Genomic DNA, 27218 nt, shown 5'->3' with positions numbered 1-27218 from the left:
ATGGTGGTGGTAACATACTTATCTTCCAGCACTTCTGTGACGTCTGGCCCCACCAGTCACCACCATTCCTCTCTTCCAATTACAGGTCTCAGTCGTTCTACCAATCAGGAGGTCCAGCTGGCTGGCCAACCAGGATGATGGCGGGGATGTCTGGTGTAAACCAGAATGGTGAGAACTAAGTCTGACTGTGGAATCTCTAAACGGGCAAGCTAACCCTTTACAGTACAAACTGACCACAGATACATGATTTCTAATAACAGAATTAAACCCAACAATGAAATGGTATCATATATAAGTTTATTTTATATGATGTCAGCGGTTTTTCGACTTTATATTTCAATGTACAGCAAAGTTTTAGTAATCAGTACTAGATCTGTTAAAAAAGTGAACATTTCTAAGACTCAAATTCTAATTTCAATCCAGAAATATCATGATCTGCAGGTAAAAGGCAGAAGAGACCTGTCTCTATAACATTCCCCATTCATTTGGGCATAACATATGATGATATTCTGAATCAATATCTGTACTACTGATCAACATCTACTAGGCAGTCACATTTCCATTAAGTCTCTGCGATAGGAAAGCAGCAAAACTGTGGGAGAAGTAATCATTTTTGCTGTGGAGGACTAGATAAAGCAGGGTTTAGGCTATGTCTACATCTACTTACGGCATTCCTGTATTCTGATTCAGCATGCAGTGTTATTTTTCCGGTAAAAAGCTGGCATTCATGCCGGAAACACAACAGTTCCCATTATAATGAATAGGGATTTGGCAGGCCCCGGCAGTGGTCCCGGATATTACAGATATGGCAATTACCGTATTCTGCTCCTTTGTAGGAACAGAATGCCATATGCAGATGTGGACGCAGCCTTATATTTCTTTAAGGTGCAAGATTCTTTTATTTCTGGATGGCTTCTCTAAGAAGAAGGCAGCAGGTAGGGGAACGAGTGCAAAGTAGGATGAAAGGCTGATACATTCAAATGGGTGCAAACAGCTGGCGGCTGAACGTCCATCTAGATAAAAAGAAGAAAGCAAAGAGATCTTTATAAACATACAATGTGCAATATACCACTCGGTATCAATATTTCCTGAACAGTTTACTAAGAACAGCGATGATCATGGGCAAGTGATCTACAGCAAATGAAAGACAAACAAATTCACAACTACAGGTTACTCAGTAACTGGAGGAGGCCAAAACTTAATCAAGCTTAACCAGTTCCTTCCTTCTACTATATTTTCCTTTGATTAGTCCCTTCCCAAGAAAAACATAAGACATCTGAAGGATCACATGACACCGCACTTTGTATCGCGGGCGCTCCTTACTTCCTGTGTCTCCCTTAATAAATAGATGTACAAACAAACCAAACTGTCATATATGTGTGATACTTAGCATTCTTCTCTTAGACTGCACTGCAATTATTGAAATCCGAATGCTCGTTCGTGATAATTGGTCCGTGTAATCAAGTAGTCAATCAGCCAATGAACGAGCTACGCTCATTTAACGGCTGATGGGCATCTTTCATCAGGACGAAAGATGCCGTTTATTGGCAGCTCAGTGTGTAATCAGGGATGTGCTGCCGATCATCTATAGAAGTTTTCTTCGCCCTGTGTAATCAGGTTAGCGCTAACTAGCACCAATGGATGATTATCATCCATCAGCACTCGCACTGCTTATTGGAGGTCCAAGGGAAGCATATGGTCAGCAGCATATGGGGGAAATTTCTAAAACACAGGATTTTCCACACTTGAAGCTAATTTTGAACTTAAAGTCTACCCTTGAACACCAAAATTCTTTCTTGACTAATTCCATATAGATGGTTTTAAAAATTTCTAAATTCACTGCATGAATAAACTTATGGCCACCTGCAGCTGATACTAGAGTAGCGGTTTTAAATATGTAGCCCGCAGACTGCATATGGCCCATGAGACAATTATCTGCGGCCTGTGACCAACAGGACCACATCTGCCATGAGGTGAGATGCTCATCTTGCCTCAGGTGACTGATCTGCCTCCGAGGGATGGCAGTTTGCCGAGACCAGGGGAACCTAGGGTTTAGTTCCTACCATTAAGCCTTATAGGACACTGGACCTGAAGCCTATGAGGCAGTAGAACAACACAGGAGGTAGCAATGCCGTCATCAAGACCTCCTGCGCTGGGTCTCAAGTGACGTGATGACCTGGTCATGAACACCTGAATCCTGACACAGGTGTTCGTAGGAGGCAGGGGTTTGTGATCATGTCATTGTGCCCCTTGAGATCCGACATAGGAGGTCACAGTGATGTAATTTTGACAACCTGTGCCAGAATGTGGCAATTCAGGCTGTAGACCAGTAGAGGCCCGTGGCCTGCATTGCAGACAGCAGTGGGGAATGGGAGTCAGGTGAGGTTTTTTTCATATATATACATGTTGGCACTACTAGAGGCAATGCAATGGGGAATTATAATACAGGAGGCACTTTAGGGGAGGCATTATTACAGACCAGAGCGCTACAGAAGGCATTAATACAGGCAGGAGCACTGCATGTGTGCGATTATAATACAGGAGGCACTACAGGAGGGGCATTAATACAGGCCAGAGCACTACACGGGGCATTATAATACAGGGGGCACTACAGGGGGACATTAATACAGGCTGAAGAAGTACAAGGGGCATTATAATACAGGGGCACAAGGGGGGGTTATAACTGAAGGAGGGAATTAGAACTATAGAGTCACTACAGGGGGGCTTAATAAATACTGGGGCTGCTACAGGGGACATTATAACTTCTGGAGCTACTACAAGGGACATTATAAATACTAGGGCCCCAAAGTAGCATTATAAATACAGGGAGCACTGCAAGGGAGTGTTATAAATACTAGAAGCACTACTGGGGTGCTTTATAAATACTGAGACTACTACAGCAGGCATTATAGCTACTGGAGCTATTACAGTGGGACATAATACTGGGCCCACTCTAGGGGGGAATATAATTACTGGGGATACTATATTGGACTTAATTACTACTGCGGGCTCTATATGGCTGCCTTATAAACTGGCTTTATTACTACTGGGGGCTCCAAAAGGGTGCCTTATAGGGGCACTATAGGGTGGCCTTATTTTTACTGGGGGCACTACGGTGGCATTTCTACTACTGAGGGTACTGTGGGAGCATTATTATTCATCACTGCTACTTATGGGTGCACTCTTGAACAGCATTTTGATACTGAGGTACTGTAAGGGGCAGTATTACTATTGATAGAAATTAGGAGCACTATTACTATGGGGGGGACTATCTGTATTACATTGGGGAGCATAGTGGGTACAGTATTGGAGGTAGCAGCAGGATGACAATATTGGGGCCCAGGAGGGGGATGATGATGAAAAAGTGAATATGTCTATGTGCCAAACTTTGCAGAGACGAGATGCAGCTAAAAGAAGTCATCAAGGCCAAATGGAGAAGATGAGCAGAGAGAAAGTCTACATGAGAGGAGACATCACTGGATGTAATAGGTATGTGGTGCTGTTTTTTATTAACAATAAATTTGTATTGTATTGTATTTGAAATGAAAACAGCCCATCAACTGGAAATTGTTTTCTATGTCCGGTCCATATATCTGGAGTTAACTGTAATAAAATAACTAACAGTATGTAGTAAGTTCCTTGTCTCCCTTGGGTGATGGTGGCATGCATCCAGGAGTTTATCATTTACCTCTTTGGCCTCTTGCACACGAGCATGACGGATTGGCTCCGGATGAGTTCAGGGTGTGTTTAGGAAAACTCGCACCATTTCGCAAGCGAGTTCAGTCAGTTTTGTTTGCGATTGCATTCAGTTTTTATCACGCGGGTGAAATGCGCATTGATGCGTTTTTCACGCGCGTGATAGAAAGTGGAATGTTTACAAACAGAATCTCTTAGCAACCATCAGTGAAAAACGTACCAGTATACGCACTTGCTTGCGGATGCGATGCATTTTTCACGCAACCCCATTCACTTCTATGGAGCAAGCGTTGCATGAAAAATGCTGAATATAGAACATGCTGCGATTTTCACGCAAAGCAGAAGTGATGCGTGAAAAACAACGCTCATGTACACAGACCCATTGAACTGAAAAGAGCCGGATTCAGTGCTGGCGCAATGCGTTCGCATCAGGCATTGCACCGGCGTGGGAAAACTCGCTCGTCTGAAAGGGGCCTTTGTCTATGCAGGGTTTGGACCTCTGTTTCAGAAAAATGAAGCTTTCACCAATCTTTTTTTTGCACGATATATAAGGATTTTTGTTATTTCTTTATGTCTGCTTCTATGAAGAGTACTATGAGCTTATCTGATTATGTATGTCACACTGGCATATAAACGTGTGGTCAGGAAATTTACCTCAGTAATGTTCACCATGGCTTATGGTGTGCGGCTGGCTGAGAAACCTTCCGATGTGGGAAAATCAGATCTCGGATTTCAGGTTTAAGGCTCAGCCCAGGTACAGTGAATATGGACCGAACTGAAAGTAAACACATGCATAGTTAGTCTTTGTAGATGCAACTTTGATTCACACATACTACACTTTAGTGTCCGTGACTGTATGATGAGAAAAACTGGCTTAATTTAGATAATCAATACCTATAAGCAAGCTGCACTGAGTAACCAAAACTTGTCCAACTACCACAAGTTGTATCAGAAACAAATTGCCATATGGTTCTTGTAGACTCAGTACAAGAGGCTCTCTAAAGAAGGTGAATATATTTTGCTTTCCCCAGATGTATACATGATATTCATTTCCTATGATTACCACTCAAGGTTGAAATGCTGTTATGTATATAAGCATGTTGGTGCAATAGACATGCTTACTTGCTAGTGTATTTTATCCTAGGTGCAACCTCTGAAACCGTTTGTATGATAGATACAACCATCCAAAGTCTGCCTAAAGCAATGGCCTACTACTGGACAAAATGGGCTTATCTCATGAAGACCATATACCAGGCATCTCAAACTGCGGCCCTCCAGCTGTTGTAAAACTGCAACTCCCATAATGCCCTGCTGTAGGCTGATACCTGTAGGCTGTCCGGGCATGCTGGGAGTTGTAGTTTTGCAACAGCTGGAGGGCCGCAGTTTGAGATGCCTGCCATATACCCTAAGAGTACAACCACCCAACACAGTTGTGTCACAGTCGAGATTCATCCATGCTGTGTTCGAGTACCATGGAGCCTAAAGGGCCTGACTGTTTGTGGGTTTGTATTGTTAATGGGTGCATGGTATTAAAGGTGGCCAATTAACAATACAGACCCACTGAACACTGTGGCCTTCATTAAATTAATTAGAGACCGCTGAAGCACTTTCAGCAGCATGGTACTCGAACACAGCATGGCAACCTTACAACCATGACATGACTGTGCCCTGTGGTCGTACTCTTAAAATGAAGTCAGCTCCATGATCTGCTGATCACTGGGGGTCTCGATTTAGAAACCCCCAGCAATCAGCAGCTGCTACAATAGAATTACATGGAGCCATAGTGAGAGCCATATGCCCTAACAGGACATATGCATAGGGGATGCCTTAGTTAGAAAACCCTTTTAGGACCATGTAAGGCTTTACCCTCAAGGGTAAATTGCATACTTTTCCATAAACCGTTTTATGGTCTCTTCCATGAAAGCCAATAACTCCCCTCCCCCTGATCCCATTCAGCCAGTCAGTAACCTGCTTTCTACTGATGAGGGGCAAGAACCCGAAAAGAGTGCTGTCTAATGATGGGTCTCTGTTTTGGCTGGTATCAATATATTAGCTTTTTTTTTTCCATGAAGCATTGACTGAAAATAAGTACAAACATGAAAAATGAAAATACAAATCTGAGTCTCTTCAATGAGTGCCAGTCCTAAGCTACTTTTCATACTCAAGGGTAATACTAAACTCTTACAATAGAAGCACTTCATTAATTTACACATACATTTTCCAATTTGTTGGAACGTCTCTTGTGTGAAGACATCTCTGCCCACAATATAGGCCACCTTCATATCTGCGGACGGTTGTTCCAGCAGAGAATGCCGGGAAACTGGCCAGACAAAAACCACTGTGTGCAGCGGTTTTTGTCCAGCTGAATCTCTGCATATTATCTCTGCCGGAACCCATTATACTCAAAGGGGGCAGGCGGCAGTATCTGGCAATGCTGGATACGGAGAACTCCTACAAGAACAGCCTGCCAGAGGCACTGACGCAGATGTGAAACTAGCCTTAACTGTTTCCATGTACAATTTGTGTACATAAAAAAAAACTCCAGTAACTTTGTGAATATATTGCACTACTTATCTTGTCAAGATATAGAGTTATGCTCAGTATTGTAGCCCATAGCAATTCACAAGTTTGTTGACTGTTTCCAATAGCAACCAGCAGAACACTTGAAACAATGTTAAAAAATGAACGTACCTAACCCCGATCTACATAATAGCTCAGTTGTAAGGGTTAATATTTATTAATACAGAAAAATATACTCGTCAGCTAAGGTAGGGTAGCCTGAATGAAGTATTCTGATAAGTGTTAAACTTTTTAAAGTGAAAATCACTTCAACCCAGAAACTTGTGCACATTCAAGGCAGCTCATTAAGCTGGAGAAGATATACCACTGTACAGATGCTATCTGAGAATAACCTGTTCTCGCTGTCTGCCTGTCGAGGCGGTTTATCTCCCATCTCCCCATTCTAAGCAGTCACTTGCATATTTATTTATTCAGAGCGCGAGGCTCCTGAGGTAATTAGACTGTCAGATTCAGCGTTAATAAGAAATTGCCGGAGCGCAAAGGCATCTTCTGTGTCTTCCACACTCTCTTCATCTTCTATTTTTTTTATCTTATGTGCTTAGTGGCTTTATTTCACTTGCTGTTTCCTACATTGTGTATATTTTTTCAGTGGAAGCTTACCATCTTAATTAAGAGATCACTTATCTCCAAATGGTGCTCTACCTAGCGGTTACTGTATCTATTCCCTAACTTAACACCACAGATATCTTATCAGCACAATTGAATCTTTGCTAACAAGTGTCCCTTGGTCCTACTAAACTGATTTATGTTACGAAATAAGAGCATCAGGATCAAATGTTCACCGTAGATCATTAAAATTACCAATTGCTAAGGGAATACTTCACTAATATCATAACCATATTAGCCTACTAGGCTCCTGTTGCTCTTCTGTATGCTGGGGCTATACACAATTTTATAAGCGTTAATGATGGGTTTCATGGGATAAAAGTTGCATGCATTTGCAATTTTATAATTTGTCTGTTGTACAATAAAGTATCAAAAAGAAGGACATTGAGGGGGTGGAGCTTTCCAATGGCGGTGTGAGCAGCACAATTCTTCAGCTCCTGAACACCTCTAGCCATTACCCCGCTTACAGGACATCTACAGCAGCACCGAACAAATGGTAGGTTGCAGGAAAAGACCCTCATCAAACCCCGCACCAGCAGATCGTGAGACAGGATGCATCTCCCGCTTCTTCGCCACCTCCAGCCAGCAGATCGGGTCGAAGCCAGAACGGAGGCCATGTTGGAGGAGAACGAGTGTGAGACAGAACCGAGGCGGCCCCAGCAACTAGACGGACCAAAATACTTGGGTCTACGAATGCCGACTCTCCGGTCTAATACGCGGCGGCAGTAAGCCCAAGCTCTGCGGATCCATCTTCCCCTGCACTCTCCAGGCACATGGCGACATCTCTTGGCTCCTCATCACAGGGGGGGGAAATCTCCCGCCATGATGCTCAGGTCAGTCAGCTCACCAGTCCCCACAGACTTAAATGGGGACTGGGATTGGAAACTTCATCTAAAAGCGCTGCTCACTAAAAATGAGATGGATGCTTCTTTTATGAGGTTGGAAACCTCTCACAAGCAAGATAAGGCAGCCCTGCACAGAGATCTTAAGCACGTGGGCCAGAGGGTGGAGGAGGTGGAAGAGATGCAGGAAAAAGTACTGACAGTTCTGGTCTCACATCACCAGGTCCTACAGGATCATGCTATACAGATCCAAGAGATCCTCACACATATGGATGATATAGAGAATAGAAATAGGAGGAATAATTCACGTATCAGAGGCCTCCCTGAAACAACTTCAGATCTGGAGCCCTGGGCACAAGAATATTTTGCCAAAGAACTAAATAGAGACCCAGGTAAGCCCATTGAGATAGACAGGATACATAGAGTCATTGGGCCGAGGAATGGTGACCTTTCCAGACCACGGGACATTATATGTAGGATTCATTTTTACAAGGACAGGGAAGCCATTCTTAGAGCGGCAAGGAATCCTGAGTCATCTGCCTCTGGAAATAAGAACATCCTCATCTTGCCTGATCTCACCAGGCCTTAAAACCACTTATGATAACTCTCAGAGACAACTCTATTGTCTACAGATGGGGATACCCTTTCCAACTGATTGCCAGGAAGGATGGGAAAACAGCAGTGTTTAAATCATTAACAGATTTTCCTAGACTATTGGAAACTTTTGACCTACCACCTCTGGAACTCCCTGATTGGCCAAGATCCTGTACGATCCAAGCCATCCCGCAACGCGACAGATGGCACCCATCCACAGCCAAGCACTAGAGCTCCTCAAGACGCTGCGACGGCTTATCGAAAAGCTAATCACGCCTGGTTTCATTTGCATTTGTTTCACTTCCTCAGAACTAAAGCTCACTTATAAATGTTAGGCTACTTTCACACTCGCGGATCCGTTCAGATAATACAACCGTCTGCATCCATTCAGAACGGATCCATTTGTATTATCTTTAACATGGCCAAGACGGATCAGTCTTGAACACCATTGAAAGTCAATGGAGGACAGATCCATTTTCTACGGATCCGTCACCATTGACTTACATTGTGTGCCACGACAGATCGTTTTGGCTCAGTTTTATCAGACAGACACCAAAACTCTGCAAGCAGCGTTTTGGTGTCTTCAAAGCGGAATGGAGACTGAACTGATGCAAACTGATGCATTCTGAGCGGATCTTTTTCTATTCAGAATGCATTAGAACGCAAAATGTAAAGCCAAAACGCGAGTGTGAAAGTAGACTTAGAAGTGGTTGTATTTAAGGCTAGCCACTGTAGCCCAATACCGGTCTTATTCCAGTTAATGTCTGTTAGGGCAGCCGTTGTAACATTGTCCTGTTATACTTAAAGGGGTTATCCCATCTTAGACAATGGGAGCATATCGCTAGGATATGCCCCCATTGTCTGATAGGTGCGGGTCCCACCTCTGGGACCCGCACCTACAAGGAGAACGGAGTGCAGAAAGCTGAGGACGGCGCACTGCGCATGGGCAGCCGCCCTCCATTCATTTCTATGGAGCCGCCGAAAATAGCTGAGCGCTGGCTCGGCTATTTCCGTCGGCCCCATAGAAATAAAAGGAAGTGGTGGCCGCGCATGCACGGTGCGCTCCCATTCACTTCAAAGGGAGAGGCGGGAAGCTGCGCCTGGTGGTGGACGGGCCCCGGGGTCCTTCAGCCACAATTCTCCCCAGCTCCGTTCTCCTTGTAGGTGCAGGTCCCAGAGGTGGGACCGGCACCTATCAGACAATGAGGGCATAGCCTAATGATATGCCCCCATTGTCTAAGATGGGATAACCCCTTTAACATTATTCAGATTGTATTGATGCTGGAGATTAGTAAGGCTGCTGTCCATCCCTTGACCTCTCCTACTCCCACCTAGGGATTACAGCACTCAGTGCTGATTTTGACTGCGGTCATTCACTAGTAGTTTTGTGTCCTGAGCCGATTTAATTGGCTCCGCCTGCTCTAATTATATTATTTGAATCCATGTCTTCATACTTTCAACCTGATTTGTGTTTCCCCCACCTTGTGTTCTTTCCTTCTGTTTTGTTCTCGTCTTGGATAGGGGACAGGATCAATATGATGAACTGGTCATATATACGCCCACCATGATGGCGCCTTTCTCATTTTGCACTTATAACGCTAGGGGCCTCAACAAAGCCGAGAAATGTAGCCAGATACTATACCTGTTTCACAAGAAAAAAGTTATGATAGTCATGATCCAAGAAACCCATTTTAAGGCCTCATCAGTGCCCCAGTGCCAGAATAGATACTACCAGACTTGGTTTGATAGCCTCACAACATCCAAAAAGGCAGGAGGTGTATCCATCGCACTCCATAAACATTTCTGCCCTTCGATCTTGTCCTCAGACATAGACCCTAGAGGTCAGTTTATTTTTCTCAAGCTCTCAGTCGACCACACTACCATTACAGTTGCTAATGTCTTTTTTCCTAACCAGAGACAGTCGACCTTCGGTTCCACAATTATCAAGAGACTGGCTCGATTTGCAGAAGGCTCTCCCGTTATTCTAGGTGGCAAATTTAATATAGTTATGGACCCGACCATTGACTCCTCAACTAAATAGTCCTCCATCTCTTCTGTGTCCCTAAGGGTTCAAAGCTGATCTCTCAGCGTTCAGGTTGGTTGACCTTTGGCGGGTGCTGCATCCAGGTGTCACGGACGTTTCCGTGGCAGGCACCAGGAGTTAAATTGACAAGTTCACTGTGGATCTTATTGTGTCTGTGTTTTGGTGAATGCCACACCCCTTGCTTCAGGTGTCGCTTGTTGGTAATTTACCTTTCCCATAAGTAGCCGCTTCTCACTCTTGGAGGTGCAGTTTATAGATTTTCTTTCTGCCTTCTAACTAGCTGGTCGGTTGTACTCTGTGGTGCTTCTGGAGTTGCCAGTTTTCTACTTTCAGATAAGTCTTGTCTTTTCTTATTGTTTTGAGTTTGCTATATTCCCTGTTTGTATCTGGGCCTGAGACAGAGACTTCCATTCTTCGTACCACATAATCCTTATAATAACTAACGCAAGAAATTATTTCATGATGAGACCTCATCTAGGTTGACTCACTGCCCATTTCTTTTATACTCTTTACCAAATGCCTAGTTGACGTAATTTCTTCATTACATTGATATATGACAATGTTATTTGCTCAGCTATATTGTTAGAAAACTAATGTTGTCTTAACCTGTGCTTATTGGATGGTAAAATTGATTCAATAAAAAAAAGAGATTGAACCATAAAAAGGAGGACATTGATTAAAAAAGGTTGCCATACCAATCATGGCAGTGATGGAGGTATTGCAGGCAGGGGCCCAGGGCCCAGCTACTTTGGCTCTGCGACATGGTCGGCCTCATTAATGATCACTTTAGAGCAGTGAATAGTAAGGCCCCCTGAGGGTGAATGCACATAAGATTCGCAAAAATTTCCACACAACAAAATCCACAATTTCTAACACCGGTTTTCGGTGCGGATTAGAGGTGGTTTTGCTGTAGATCTAACCCTTCCATTAAAAAGGGTGAAAATCTGACTTCTCCAGGTAGGAGAGGACGAACCTCCGCCATCGTCAGCCCCTCTCAGCTCATAGTTCTCCTCAGCATGCAGGGCGCGACCTCCAGCTCTGTGTAAATGCATGTACATTCCTATAGAGCAGCCACAGTCTGATACTCCTGTATGTGTACAGCACTACAACTCCCAGCGTGCCCTGACAACCACCTCCACACCACATGATGTACTTGTGTGTATTCCAGCATCCTCAGGAAGCCAGGTCTCTGGCGAAACTGCGTTGGGTCAGGAGGCAGCTGAGAGATCGACACACCATTCAGGGTACGCTTATTATGTTTATTCACCAAGCCTTATTGTCCTCACATTTGCCTCCGTTGCAGCTTGCTTGGGGCTTTTTGTCTAGAGGTGCCTTGGTGTTTTTCCTCCTTTATACGCTTTCCCTGTTCTCTGGTGTGCTGACCTCCCGGCCCCTCCTTGGGTCCTGTTCCTTATCTGTGTGTCCCACCTTTGTGCTGCCTTTTATTATTATGTACAGTCGTGGCCAAAAGTTTTGAGAATTACATAAATATTGGAAATTGGAAAAGTTGCTGCTTACGTTTTTATAATAGCAATTTGCATATACTCCAAAATGTTATGAAAAGTGATCAGATGAATTGCATAGTCCTTCTTTGCCATGAAAATTAGCTTAATCCCCCAAAAAAACTTTCCACTGAATTTCATTGCTGTCATTAAAGGACCTGCTGAGATCATTTCAGTAATCGTCTTGTTAACTCAGGTGAGAATGTTGATGAGCACAAGGCTGGAGATCATTATGACAGGCTGATTGGGATATAATGGCAGACTTGACCTGTTAAAAGGAGGGTGATGCTTGAAATCATTGCTCTTCCATTGTTAACCATGTTGACCTGCAAAGAAACGCGTGCAGCCATCATTGCGTTGCATAAAAATGGCTTTACAGGCAAGGATATTGTGGCTACTAAGATTGCACCTCAATCAACAATTTATAGGATCATCAAGAACTTCAAGGAAAGAGGTTAAATTCTTGTTAAGAAGGCTTCAGGGCATCCAAGAAAGTCCAGCAAGTGCCAGGATCGTCTCCTAAAGAGTATTCAGGTGCGGGATCGGAGTGCCACCAGTGCAGAGCTTGCTCAGGAATGGCAGCAGGCAGGTGTGAGCGCATCTGCACGCAGGCGAAAACTTTTGGAAGATGGCCTGGTGTCAAGAAGGGCAGCAAAGAAGCCACTTCTCTCCAAAAAAAACATCAGTGACAGATTGATCTTCTGCAGAAAATATGGTGAATGGACTGCTGAGGACTGGGGCAAAGTCATGTTCTCCGATGAAGCCTCTTTCTGATTGTTTGGGGCATCAGGAAAAAGGCTTGTCCGGAGAAGAAAAGGTGAGCGCTACTATCAGTCCTGTGTCATGCCAACAGTAAAGCATCCTGAGACCATTCATGTGTGGGGTTGCTTCTCATCCAAGGGAGTGGGCTCACTCACAATTTTGCCCCAAAACACAGCCATGAATAAAGAATGGTACCAAAACACCCTCCAACAGCAACTTCTTCCAACAATCCAACAACAGTTTGGTGAAGAACAATGCATTTTCCAGCACGATGGAGCACCGTGCCATAAGGCAAAAGTGATAACTAAGTGGCTTGGAGACCAAAACGTTGACATTTTGGGTCCATGGCCTGGAAACTCCCCAGATCTTAATCCCATTGAGAACTTGTGGTCAATCCTCAAGATGCGGGTGAACAAACAAAACCCACTAATTCTGACAAACTCCAAGAAGTGATTATGAAAGAATGGGTTGCTATCAGTCAGGAATTGGCCCAGAAGTTGATTGAGAGCATGCCCAGTCGAATTGCAGAGGTCCTGAAAAAGAAGGGCCAACACTGCAAATACTGACTCTTTGCATAAATGTCATGTAATTGTCGATAAAAGCCTTTGAAATGTATGAAGTGCGTGTAATTCTATTTCACTACATCACAGAAGCAACTGAAACAAAGATCTAAAAGCAGTTTAGCAGCAAACTTTGTGAAAACTAATATTTGTGTCATTCTCAAAACTTTTGGCCACGACTGTATGTATGTATGTATTGTATATCATTAATAAAGCTTTTTGATTTTCATAATCCATAATCGTGAATGCTACCCTATGTAGTAGCTATTGAGTTGCTGCTCAAAAGTAAGAACCATAGAGGTCAAATGCACTAAACCTGAGATTCGGAAAAAAAATTGACTTTGATTTTCAGAAACAGTGCCAGCAAGGTCCAGGGGCAGTGTCTGTTATTACATCTAAGACCCATTCACTTAATAGAGTGCAACTCTACGTATAAACGACCTACAGACCAGAGGGAACTATTTTTTTTCTCTACTAGAACCTCTTTAACAGTATAGGAGAAGTTTAATGCAATGAAACTGCATGAACCATCATGATAAATGTATATTAGGTCATACTGACAATTCTCAAATGGACTTCCATTTTTCACACCATCACACCGCTACATCTAAATACTATTTGTATATATCTTTCATTTACTTTTAACTGGTATAAAGGATGCTCTATAAAATCAATGTACTTCTGCCTATATGCTATGTTGTTAGTGATCATGCCCAGGTCTGAAGTGGTCTATACGTTTTTATGTTAAACATATCTTAAAGAGGTTGTCCCATGAAAAATATTCTAAAACCAGCACCTGGATCTGAATATGTTTGTAATTGCACATAATTAAAAATGTAGCATAGCCACTGAGTTATTTAATAACATTTATCTGTATAGCACCATGGGTTGTTTGTTTTTTCTTATTTCCTTGTTCTGCTAAACTGACATGCCCGCACATGCTCAGTTTCATCCTTCAGCTGCCTCCTGCAGCAAAAAGGACCCCCTCCCCCCAAGCTGCCAGCTTGATATAAATCTAGCAGAGCAATTGGAGCAATGAATGGGGAACTGCAGATCCATGTGAGGTAGGGCATAGAGCATGTGATAGGGAGAGCAGGGATATGCCCTCTTTTCTACAGCAGAACAGACATCCCCTTGAGCTGTCAGCTTGATATAAATCTAGCAAAGAAATGAATGGGGAGATCTATGGATTCATGTGAGATACAGGGCTAGTTCTGGCTTTGTTAGAAAGAGATTGTCATGTACTATATGTTATCTGATTTTAATGTTTGGTGATGTTATTTTTACATTTTCCTTGTCACTGTCTATATTTAGAAGAAAAATCCTAAATTGCAGTTTTCACACTGGTCACTATAAGCACCACTTCTTGCTCCATGTATGTTATTGGGATTTTGAGTGATAGACCAACACAAAGTAGTAAGTATGTGAAAAGAAAATGATGCATGGTTTTCAAAAAGTTTAATAAATAAAAATCTTAAAAGTGTGGTATGCATTTGCGTTCAGCCCCCTGTACTCTGATACCCCTAAATAAAATCCATTGTAACCAAATTGCCTTCATGAGACACCAAATTAGTAAACAGAGTCCACTTGTGTGTAATTTATTCTCAGTATAACTACAGCTGTTCTGTGAATCCCTCAGTGGTTTGTTAGAGAACATTAGTAATCAAACAGCATCATAAGAACCAAGGAACACCTCAGACAGGTCAGGGATAAAGTTGTTGGGAAGTATAAAGCAGGGTTAGGTTATAAAAAAATATCCCAAGCTCTGAACATCTCACATAGCAGTGTTCCATCCATCATCAACCAAGACATGGCAGTCCACCTAAACTAAGGGCCAGGCAAGGAGAGCAGTAATTAGAGGAACAGCCACAAGGCCCATGGTTACTTCTGGAGGAGCTGCAACGATCCACAGTTCGGGTAGGAGAATCTGTCCACAGGACAACTATTAGCCATGTAATCCACAAATTTGGCCTTTATGGAATAGTGGCAAGAAGAAAGCAGTTTTTGAAAGGAAGCCATAAGAAATCCTGCCACAAGCCATGTAGGGGACTCTCCATCCAATCTGACTGAGCTTGGGCTATTTTGCAAAGAAGAATGTCAACCTCTAGATGTGCAAAGCTGGTAGAGACATAGCCCAACAGACTTGCAGCTGTAACTGCAGCGAAGGGTGGTCCTACGAAGTATTGACTCGGGAGGGGGAGGGTTAATCACAAAAGCATGCCACAATTTCCACATTTTTATTTATTAAAAATGTTGAAAATCATGTATCATTTTCTTTTCACTTCACACATACTTGCTATTTTATGTTGGTCTAGAACATATAATCCACATAAAACATTTAGGTTTGTGGGTGTAATGGGCTGTAAGGCTAATGACTGAGCCACCGTGCTGCACAATGACAGATAACACATATACTATATATAGATAACACAGGATCCACCATTCACAATAGGTGAAATCTAACTTATCTACCCCCTCATGACCTCTGTATATGCCTAGAGTCCCTTCCGGTCTATTGCGTTTGTGATACACGGTGGCTGGTTTAAAGCATATCCCTAATTGATGTTAAAGGGAATCTGTCACTAGCATATTAGCAAATTTTTTTTTTTTATGAATCCATGTGTAATAAAGTACCTTATTTCCATATGTCTTGTTTTTTCTGCGTCTTGTCATTTCTTCAAAAAAACGCTTTTTATGATATGCAAATGAAGCTGTAAGGAGCCCAGAGGGGCGTTATTCTTTGTCCACGGTGCCCAGGAACGCCCCTCTGAAGTGCCGTGCCCGTCTAAATTTGAAAACTAAGAACTCCTCCAAGATCGCCTAAATCGCCTCCCAGAGGCGCGGCTAAGTGCTCCCCCCCCACCCCCCTCTGCGGCAAACACCCCTCCTCCTCTCGCCCGCATCCGAAATCCTACGCAGGCGCAGTGTCGGCGATTGCCTGCGCGATGATAAGACGACTGAGGGCAAAAGCTTCAACAGCGTCACTGGGCATGCGCCGATCCCAGTGACGTGTTCGCTGTTTCCTCAGTCGTCTTATCATCGCGCAGGCAATCGCCTGCACTGCGCCTGCGTAGGATTTCGGATGCGGGCGAGAGGAGGATCGGGGGTGTTTGCCACAGAGCGCGGCGCTGGGTGGGGGGTTGGGGGGGGAACACTTAGCCGCGCCTCTGGGAGGCGATTTAGGCGAACTTGGAGGAGTTCTTAGTTTTCAAATTTAGACGGGCACGGCACTTCAGAGGGGCGTTCCTGGGCACCGTGGACAAAGAATAACACCCCTCTGGGCTCCTTACAGCTTCATTTGCATATCATAAAAAGCGTTTTTTTTAAGAAATGACAAGATGCAGAAAAAAAAGAACAAGGCATATGGAAATAAGGTACTTTATTACACATGGATTCATAAAAAATTTTTTTGCTAATATGCTAGTGACAGATTCCCTTTAAGGCAAGATGACCACCCCATAATCATGTTCAGGCAATAAAATAAAATCTACAATCTGAAAATAAAAACTGATAAGAAAAAGGATGTGTGTCAGAACAGGTGACACATTCCCAAAATGGGTCTTGTGGGAGAAGGGGGTTCCTTGTAAACAATGAGGCAAAAATACATAAGGGATATACAGGAATTGTAAATCTATTAGACAAATATCTGCTCTAGCCCAGGTTTGATCTTCTTCAGGTGATATTTTAGAGAAATGTAACTCTATTACATTTATAACTAAGGGCTCTTTCACACTTGCGTTCTTTTCTTCCGGCATAGAGTTCCGTCGTCGGGGCTCTATGCCCGAAGAATCCTGATCAGGATTATCCTAATGCATTCTGAATGGAGTGAAATCCGTTCAGGATGCATCAGGATGTCTTCAGTTCCGGAACGGAACGTTTTTTGGCCGGAGAAAATAGCACAGCATGCTGCGCTTTTTGCTCCGGCCCAAAAAACTGAAGACTTGCCGCAAGGCCGGATCCGGAATGAATGCCCATTGAAAGGCATTGATCCGGATCCGGCCTTAAGCTAAATGTCGTTTCGGCGCATTGCCGGATACGACGTTTAGCTTTTTTAGAGTGGTTACTATGGCTGCCGGGACGCTAAAGTCCTGGCAGCCATGGTAAAGTGTAGCGGGGAGCGGGGGAGCAGCATACTTACCATCCGTGCGGCTCCCGGGGCGCTCCAGAGTGACGTCAGGGCGCCCCACATGCATGGATGACGTGATCGCATGGCGTGTCATCCATGCGCCTGGGGCGCTCTGACGTCACTCTGGAGCGCCCCGGGAGCCGCACGGATGGTAAATATACCGCTCCCCCGCTCCCCGCTCCTACTATGGCAACCAGGACTTTAATAGCGTCCTGGGTGCCATAGTAACACTGAAAGCATTTTGAAGACGGATCCGTCTTCAAATGCTTTCAGTACACTTGCGTTTTTCCGGATCCGGCGTGTAATTCCGGCAAGTGGAGTACATGCCGGATCCGGACAACGCAAGTGTGAAAGAGGCCTAATAGTCGCAGAATACCCAGTAATTTTAGGAACAATCTTACTAGTTTGGCAAGTTGAACATGAATTCATATTTTCCTTGGGTTTTCTACATCAGTTTGGATCAAACATAAGATGTATGAACTTGAAAAGAAAGTTGACAAGTACTAATGATATTTGATGAATGCTGAGTTGTTCGGGGCAGTTCACTAGCACTTACCTGCATACAGTGAGGGGCTTAATGATGTTGGACTATGATAAGGCAATTTTTTCATTGGTAAAACCCAACTCATGTAGGATGCTGTGTTACAGATGATAGCCATCAGGTAGCATGGTCCTATATGGCCTGTCAGGGTTATTTTAACCGATGTCCCATTAGTACATGACTTCTATTTTGTTCTCGTCATACTTTTTCTCCCTAGTTTCTGGATATTTTCAGCCTCATCTCTCTACATGGTTACCTTCACCCTGCCTGTTCACCATTTCTCTTTTGCTTCCACCTCTATCCTCTCATACCTCTGTATTTATATCTATTCTGTGTCTCTCTCCATCTCTGTTCCTGTACGCCAATGCAGGCACTTTCATCTGTTCCCTTGGGGACTGGATATGTCACCACGGGATTTGCTTGTCCGCCTCTCATACGGTGGCAGAGCCCCATGGCTTTGACAAACCTCATTTAATTGGGAGGAAGCCAGGAGGGTTTGAAAGAACTCGCATGTCTACGAAACTCCTTTTATCAGGCATAATTTAAACTCTGCATGGAAAAAAAAAAACTATATGTAGAAAAGAAAGTCAAACTCCCTCCTGCTGTGAAGCCCCCCTCTTCTCTCCGCAGATAGGCAGGTTCATATAAGATTCTATCTTTTTTATTTTTATAAAATTGTCAGTGTAGATTTACATTCTGTGGCTGTCTGCGGAGTGAAGAGGCATGTAGATATAGCTGTCCTTCACTGTCATGATCACTACTCTGCCTCTGTTCAATATTTACAGGAGGTAAATTCAGATTTTCCTCTATTCCATAAGTAGGATAATATCTCTTCATGGAAAATGATGACAGAAAAAAAACAAGTCCTTATTTTTGGGTCTCCTATGGTGTGAACAGTGACAACTACCATATAATTCCGGTCCTTCAAGCATACATAGATAACAAATACTGTGTGAACCGAGCTTTTAGTTTTATAATATGTCATTATAAAATATAAAAGTTACAATCAAAGACAATTTCAAGCCAAAAACTACAAGCAGAGTTCTTGTGGGAAACTGGAGGATTGCCGAGGAAGTAGAAGGTTGGTCTACTCTTGAGTAAAAAAAATATTTTTTGCTTTTTGCAGGAGATTAACTTACCCCTTGTATCATATATTCTTCAATTTTGTGGCTAATTATGTCATTAATTGTATCTGACTTTACCATATATGCAAAAAGTCAAGTGCCTTGTCTTGCATTGCCTTGTCAATGGGATTATAGGAATTTTTAATATTTTTTTTTGCATTTCCATTATATTTTTATCCTACGACTTGCTTATTACAGCTCTGTACCTTGACAGTATACTTAATAGATGACTTTCGGCCTTAGTTTGAAGCTGTTGGTGTTTTTCATAAGTAAAACTTTTGAAGTCTTCATTCAAGTAAAATAAATATCATGATTCCAAAGTGTGTCAAAAGCCTTGATATTTTTACCCAGTAGCAATTTTTTATATCAATATCATTTCTGTTTATGGGTTCTTTAATGTCACTTATCTAAGGCTTTAGTGCACATTCTGAATGGATAAAACATAATTATGGTAAGTAGTTGGCCATTAAAGTCTTTGCCCAAGTTTCAGGTTGTGAGTCACCTGTAGTCAAGATGATTCAAGTGGGGCCCAACTGTTGTGAAACCCTGTGATAGAATATGATCACTGTAGGCACTACAATAAAAATACTGCTTACAGGAAAAACTAAAGGTGACTGCACACATTAGACTTCAGTTGGCCTACACTGCCAATTTTAGTGGGACCAGTAAACCGTGTTATGTGTAAAAAATGTTCGGCTGGCATTTGTTAAGCATATTTAAAGGGAAAAAACTATCAGGCATGTTAAATTTCAACATTATCACCACTCCCCATTGAAAATATATGCTTGCTTGGCTGTTCGTTAGAAACAGCTGTTGGCTGAATGAGCGTTTTTCCTACTTTTTCTACCATCGATTGAAAATCTATGGCCACCCTAAAATGACCCCTTGGTTCAAGAAACAAAATTCACATTAACTGGTTAACTGAGGAACAATCAGAACATTTATATGGTGACCTACGTTTCATCTTTTCAGCTGCAGATCCACCAATTCTAATATTTCTCTTGTATCATCCAAGATGGCCATACCACTTCTCATACTACTTGATGCCCACTCACATAAGCAGTGTTGACCAATCCAGGGGCAGGCCAGACAAGCAGGAAGTGTCTTAAGCTATCAATGCACATTATGTGTCATATAGTTTGAGAAGAAGTGTGGCCATATTGGATAGCAGAAAAGGAGGGTACCAGTTAAGTGTTCTGTTTGTTTCCCAGTTAACATATTTTTTTTCTTCAACTGAAGGGTCACTTTAAGCTTTACAGAAAGCCCAATGACCAGTTCTGTTCTTTTCTAAGCCGTCTCTACACTTGACCATACTCCTTCTCCACCCATAGATATTATAAAACCACCATAGGCACATATGCACACAACTGTGTAATGGATCCATGTGTTACTGATTCATAATATGGCAAGCATAAAAGTCTTGAGGTCTACAATATAGTATACCTGTTTGCCACTGATTAAAGGCAACAAAATTTTGACTTACAGATTCCATATGAATCCATCGGATCTAGAATATAGGAACATATTACAGAACCCGGGTGGAACAATATGACCATTAATAAGCATGTCATGTTTTGTTATGTTAATGCATTAATGGATACATGCCTAGGAAAATTAAATGCTGATACAATGTAACTGGGAAAGAAACCAGCATATGCATTTTTCCAGGACATGTTCTCCCATGACTGGATACACCCTTGAATCTGATAAGGGTGATGTGTGACAATGGTGGTGGATTCTTATCCCGTAAACAAGCTTTCATAAACAGTTATACTAATGCAGGGTACATACAGATATTGGGCTTTATTCAAGTTTTGTAAAGAAGAAAGCCAATACTTTCATTAGCATGCTGGCTGACGCATTTCTCTCCATCTGTCTGTGGTGTAATATTTCTAAAATATATATGAGAACTGGAGATGTCAGTATTAAAAACCATGTGTTAGGAAAACTAAGATTTTTTTGGATCATAATGATGTGCTCTGTCTGCATAGAATGGTTGATGAGTAGTTTCAGAATTGGAGTAGACCCTTTAAGCTCTTCAGCAGTTCCAAATGTTTACTTAGGATTTAGAAGCATAACTTCTCTGTATGGATAAATGGAATGCTCCATTGGTTAAGGCTCCAAGTAATGAGAGAGCTGAAATTCTACACATTTATAGGAAGACATAAGTGGTAAACTGGCCTGTCCAGGATTTAAGAGATAGCCCAAATAAAGAGTAGGCATGCTAGGAATTTATGGGGCAGTCCTTCAAAGGATTATCAAGGGACCTCTGGAGATGTGATTAAGTCATTGCCATGTGTTCTGTATAGCTTTTTGTTAGTGTCTACCAATAATGAGCATTGACGTTCTCCTTGCAGAACTTGGGATGAGGAAATGTCTACCACCTCTGGGACCTTTAGAGGTTATACAACCATACAGGTGTATGGAATTTTCCCTGATAAGACTTACTGCCCAACAGATAGGAGTCCTAAGACCACTCCTAAAGACAGCTGTATAACATGTGAGAACCAGATGTTACAAATTTCCTCTCAACATAATTTCACAATGGAAATCCAGGAATAATACTAGTGCATCATTTGTTAGGGTAAATTCAACATATAGTAAATTATGCTTCTGTCTTTCCAAATTTTTTTGTACATTTGTAGTGATCACTGACTATTTAACAACTAGAAATGGCGGTGATGGTGTTTCTCCTCTGGCAATTCTCAAATCTGCCCTTGGGACAAACTGGCACAATAGCTTCCACTAAATGGTAACTCCAAATATTTATTGGAAGGCCTCAACAAAGTGTGCTATGTATGCTAATGAGAATATGGGGTGACTTCTTTCTTTTCAGCCAATCAGTGGGACCAAGAAGGACCACCTGACCTACTAGAGATGTTATGCTTCTAGAAAGTCTAATAGTGTCTTGTGATCCATACACCTTCTGGTTAAGGGTCACTTTGTTTTCATAAAACTTCATGGAGACATGTCAGAAACTGTAAATCAGTGAGGACTGGATGCCGATAACCTCTCTGATCTAGAACGCAGAGATACAAGTTATGGTAAGTTATCAGCATTTTATTTAAAGGGGTATTCCATTTTTTATTTTGCATTTGTTTATATAAAAGGAAATCATACAATTTTCTAATATACATGTATTTACAAATCTGCATTCATACACTTCTTATATCAGGAAGTTGACCCCTGTATGCCGTAGAATAGTATAGCCCATGTATCAGTCCTGTGTAAAGTATCTCTGGCCTAACTGAAACATGGCATCAGTCATGTGACTTCACAACATATAACCCCTTACATTCAGTAATCAGCAGTGTTACATGATATACATGTGCTGGATCAGCACAGTGGACAAATTCATATGATAAGTAAATAGAACTAGTAATGACATCATAATTTTCATTGTGATTATTACAGTAACTACATTACTATGTGTATTTACATGTACTTCCTGTCTGTGGGTTATTTATAAAATGTCTGCCTGTCTTTAGGTGATGTTGTCATGTTGTTAATAAAGGGTAAAAAAAAACTAACAAAGATAACCTATACGCAGATCTGTTTCTACACAGACACTGACAGACAGGCATGATGAGATGCTGTATACTGTATATGTTCTGTTCCTCAGTGCACTACTACTCACGTGTTAGATACCTGAGCAGTTAATGGAAAGCCAAGCCAGGTGATACTTGTGAGCGTCACATGATGGCTCACATAACTGATGCCATATTTAGTCCTATCCAGCTCTCACATGGATGCATTTTACAGGACTAAAATAGGCCGTACCACATTTTTCTTTCAGGAGAGGCTACTGTATGGATATAATAAACATCTACAAGCAAAATGTTAAACAGATATATATTAGAACATTTTTCAAAATCCTATTCTCTACATAAATGTAATCATTAAAACCAGAATACCTCCTTAAAAAACATAGCATCCCATCAAAAGAAGAGTACTTAATGCGTTAAATTAAAACGTGTGTCTCTATACTAAGTCTTAAAGAGGCTATCTGAGATAATTACAAATATTGGACAATCCCTACAATGTCTTAAAATAAAAAACACAATACTTCCACAGCGGTTTGTTTTAAAACCACAGTGGCAATGAGCCTGGTTACGGCATGTGACCACTGCAGCCCATCACTGTCCTCAGCGGTCTACAGCCAAGGACAGGGGTTGGCTGCATCTGTGAAGTGCTCAATCCAAGCATGTCATTATACATGTCACCGACCAATTTTTAAGACATTGTGGGCTGTCAGAGATTTTTAATTAGCACTGACAACCCCTTCAAGGCATAGTACAGTGACACAGGTTTTCACACATTACATACTGTTCTTTAAATAAATGATATATACATCTGTCAATAATAGCACTTAGCAGTTTAGGTCAAATTATGGACTTGATGTGGTAGTATTTGGCATTACACATTTATATTTTTGGTCACTGGCACTGCCCTTTAGTTATTTTATATTGTGATTCATTGTTTGGTATGTCACTTTATCCCCTCCTTCTTGGGTATGCCAATTTTTTCTCTATTGTGAGATTCATTTTTAATCCGATTGCTGTATTTTCAAAAAAAAATTATATTTGTATTCAAATATGATTGGTATATCTGCCCAATTTTGTAGGAATTTCATCATCACATAGTTTATGGCTGAAAAAAAGACATACGTCCACCCAGTTCAGCCTGTTATCCTGCATGAGAAGACTTATAGGCCATACATGCTTCTCTGGAATTCAGGGAAGAAAGGGATGCAAATTAGCTCTTAAAAAGCTCTTCCTCTATTGCCACCAGACGTAGGGCAGCTATCCTATAAGTCAATGTTTGACTCTTTAAATGGGACTAGAGACATGACTCCGATATTAAATAAGCCAGCACCTTATCTGCAAACAGCAGTTTCAGGGTGATTGCCCCTCATCAGTGCAGAGCAGAGAGTAGTACTGGCTTAACTGGGAGAGAGGCCTAAGTCAGTATTTGGGGGGTACTATCGTTCCTTGGTAAAAGAGCGCCTTAGTTGGCGTGAGGAGACTTATAGGCCATACATGCTCCTCTGGAATTCTGGGAAGAAATGAATGCAAATGAGCTCTTAACAAGCTCTGCCTCTAATGTCGCCAGATGTAAGGCAGCTGATCCAGAGGAATGCAAAAAAACCTAATGTGGTGGAGGCCAATTTTCCTCATGTTGGTGGAAAAAATTCCTTCCCGACTCCACTCAGGCAGTCAGAATAACTCAATGGATCAATGACCCTTCTCCAGAAATCTAGTAACTATAAGGGTGGGTTCACATCTGCGTTCTGGATTCCGTTATGGCTTTCCGTTAGAAAATGGTTATAGCGGAAAATAACGGAATCCATAAGACGGAAGGACGGATCCGTTATGCTGCCCGTAGACTTGCATTATGACAGAATGCAAAACGGAAGCCTTTAAAAGACATTCCATTTTGCTTTCTGTCTTAATAGAAGTCTATGGGGAAGCATAATGGATCCACCTGGTTTCCGTTATGCAGAACAGAGAAAAAAGTCCTGTCGACAGGACTTTGTTTTCCGTCTTGCATAACGGGACCCGGACGGATCCGTTATGATTCCCATAGACTTCTATTAAGACGGATCAAAACGGAATGCCTCTAAAGGCTTCCATTTTGACTTCCGTATTATAGATTCCGTTATTTTCCATTATAACCATGTCATAACGGAAAGCCATAACAAAATCCAGAACGCAGATGTGAACCCACCCTAACCTGTAATATTATTACATTATAGAAGTTGAGATGAAACTAGACAGTCCTTAATTAACTGTGCCTATAGGAATTCTCTAATACCCTTCTATTGTTGCTCTTTTTTATGAATAGAAGCAGTCATCCCGTCATCAGACACAGGCTGTTTTATGACAGATTGTATCTGCCGCTTCATTGTCAGAATACAGACTAATACAGACAGTAAACTGACTGCATCAGGGAACACAAATGCTCTACTAATGGATCCTTCTTCTCATATTGGATTTTGGAGGATTGATGCAGTTCTCTACTGTATAAGAACATGTTCTTCACAACTGAACCTACATTTTAGGCCTCATGCACACGACCGTTGTTTGGGTTCGCATCCGAGCCGCCGTTTTGGCGGCTCGGATGCGGACCCATTAACTTCAATGGGGCCGCAAAAGATGCGGACAGCACTCTGTGTGCTGCCCGCATCCGTGGCTCCGTTAAAAAAATATAACATGTCCTATTCTTGTCCGCGCTTTGCAGACAAGAATAGGCATTTATATTGCCGGCGTTCCGTTCTGCAAATTGCGGAAGGCAACACGGGCGCCTTCCTTTTTTTGCGGATCCGCGGTCGTGTGCATGAGGCCTTAAACTGTTTTTCTGGATTTTCAAAAACCCCATGAGGGAGTTTATAAAAGGGATTTCCTACTCGGTACCTCCTTCAATAATCCATATTGAGGAAAGCTACAAAGCTACATTCAGGTTTTCTGATTAAGTTTTTAAAACCAATATCAGGTGTGGATTATAAAAGGAGAGAAAATATTAATGAGAAACATTACTTTTTTTTGTTTTAAATACACTCCTTGTTTTCACTTTAAAAACTGCATCAAAGAACCTGAACGTTTGGTTGTATCCTTACATGGATAGCTTGTTGAATCTAAAGGGCATCTTGCAATGCTTCATTTGCCCTGAGATGGCTTACAGCAGATATCTGGGTGTCATAAAAACATAGAATGTGTCGGCAGATAAGAACCATTTGGCCCATCTAGTCTGCCCAATATACTGAATACTTTGAATAGCCCCTGCCTATTTTATATGAAGGATAGCCTTATGCCTATCCCATGCATGCTTAAACTCCTTCACTGTATTTGCAGCTACCACTTCTGCAGGAAGGCTATTCCATGCATCCACTACTCTCAGTAAAGTAATACTTACTGATATTACTTTTAAACCTTTGCCCCTCTAATTTTAAACTATGTCCTCTTGTAGCAGTTTTTCTTTCTTTTAAATATTCTCTCCTCTTTTACCTTGTTGATTCCCTTTATGTATTTAAAAGTTTCTATCATATCACCTCTGTCTCGTCTTTTTCATGCTCCATCAGATTCAGAATATGCAGAGAAAATGTCCATAGGGAAGAATATTTCTTTGATTATTCGGCAGTGCCCAGAAGTTACTGAGAAAGATATCATTTAGTAAAATTCTAGATTTTCCCCTTATATGAAATGACAAAAAGCCCTTGATACATATAATGCACAGGTGTGCTGTAAAACATACCATCAGATAGCTGGTAAAGTTGACAAGGCAATGTACTGAAAAATTTATGAAGAAGGGCATCTTCAGCAGAAATCCTTTTACGAGGACAACCTTTCAACATCCTATAAGCAAGATCTTCAGCACCCATAGTTCTACTCAATCTGGAAGAACAAGATGAGATTGATTCTTTAATAATATTATAGAGACTTGATATTAAAGGGGGAATCCCATGATTAATGTAAAAAATTAAAATCAGACATCATATAGTACATAACAATCTCTAACAAAGCTAGAACCAGCCCTGTACCTCACATGGATCTGCAGTTTCCCCATTCATTGCTCCGATTGCTCTGATAGATTTATGTCAAGCTGACAGCTCGAGGGGGTGGTCCTTTTTGCTACAGCTTTCTTACTATTAGGCCTCATGCACACAACCGTTTTTTTTAAGGTCTGCAAAAACGGGGTCCGTAGGTCCGTTATCCGTGTCCGTTTTTTCTTCCGTGGGTCTTCCTTGATTTTTGGAGGATCCACGGACATGAAGAAAAAATCGTTTTGGTGTCTGCCTGGCCGTGCAAGTCAATAGGGACGGATCCGTGTCACGTTGACACAATATGGTGCAATTGCAAACGGATCCGTCCCCATTGACTTTTACTGTAAAGTCAGGAGTCCCTATTATACCATCGGATCGGAGTTTTCTCCAATCCAATGGTATATTTTAACTTGAAGCGTCCCCATCAAGATGGGAACGCCTCTATGTTAGAATATACCATCGAATTTGAGTTACATCGTGAAAACTCATATCCGACAGTATATTCTAACACAGAGGCGTTCCCATAGTGATGGGGACGCTTCAAGTTAGAATATACTAAGAACTGTGTACATGACTGCTGCCTGGCAGCACCCGATCTCTTACAGGGGGCTGTGATCCGTATAATTAACCCCTCAGGTGCCGCACCTCAGGGGTTAATTGTGCGTATCATAGCCCCCTGTAAGATATCAGGGGCTGCCAGG

The 27218-nt window shown here is 42.0% G+C and overlaps 1 protein-coding gene across 5 annotated transcripts in view; it reads right to left on the bottom strand.

Moving 5' to 3' along the window:
* Positions 1-292: 292 nt before the first annotated feature.
* Positions 293-27218, bottom strand: part of CDK15 (cyclin dependent kinase 15) — a 225216-nt gene continuing 198290 nt past the window's right edge. For 4 of the 5 annotated variants that reach the window (XM_044304650.1, XM_044304649.1, XM_044304648.1 and 1 more), the window contains 3 exons: positions 26229-26368; positions 4351-4471; positions 293-1013 (listed from right to left, as the gene is read on the bottom strand). In XM_044304650.1, the coding sequence (XP_044160585.1) occupies positions 4362-4471; positions 26229-26368 (250 nt within the window). In that variant the 3' untranslated portion in view covers positions 293-1013; positions 4351-4361. Of the gene's footprint in view, positions 1014-4350; positions 4472-21863; positions 21997-26228; positions 26369-27218 lie in introns of those variants that run through there. The other variant, XM_044304651.1, reaches the window with a different exon arrangement.

This window comes from Bufo gargarizans, chromosome 8, assembly GCF_014858855.1.
Source record: "Bufo gargarizans isolate SCDJY-AF-19 chromosome 8, ASM1485885v1, whole genome shotgun sequence".
Lineage (NCBI taxonomy): Eukaryota > Metazoa > Chordata > Amphibia > Anura > Bufonidae > Bufo > Bufo gargarizans.
The sequence above is the reverse complement of the archived record's forward strand: the minus strand, read 5'-3'. Positions and strand labels throughout refer to the sequence as shown.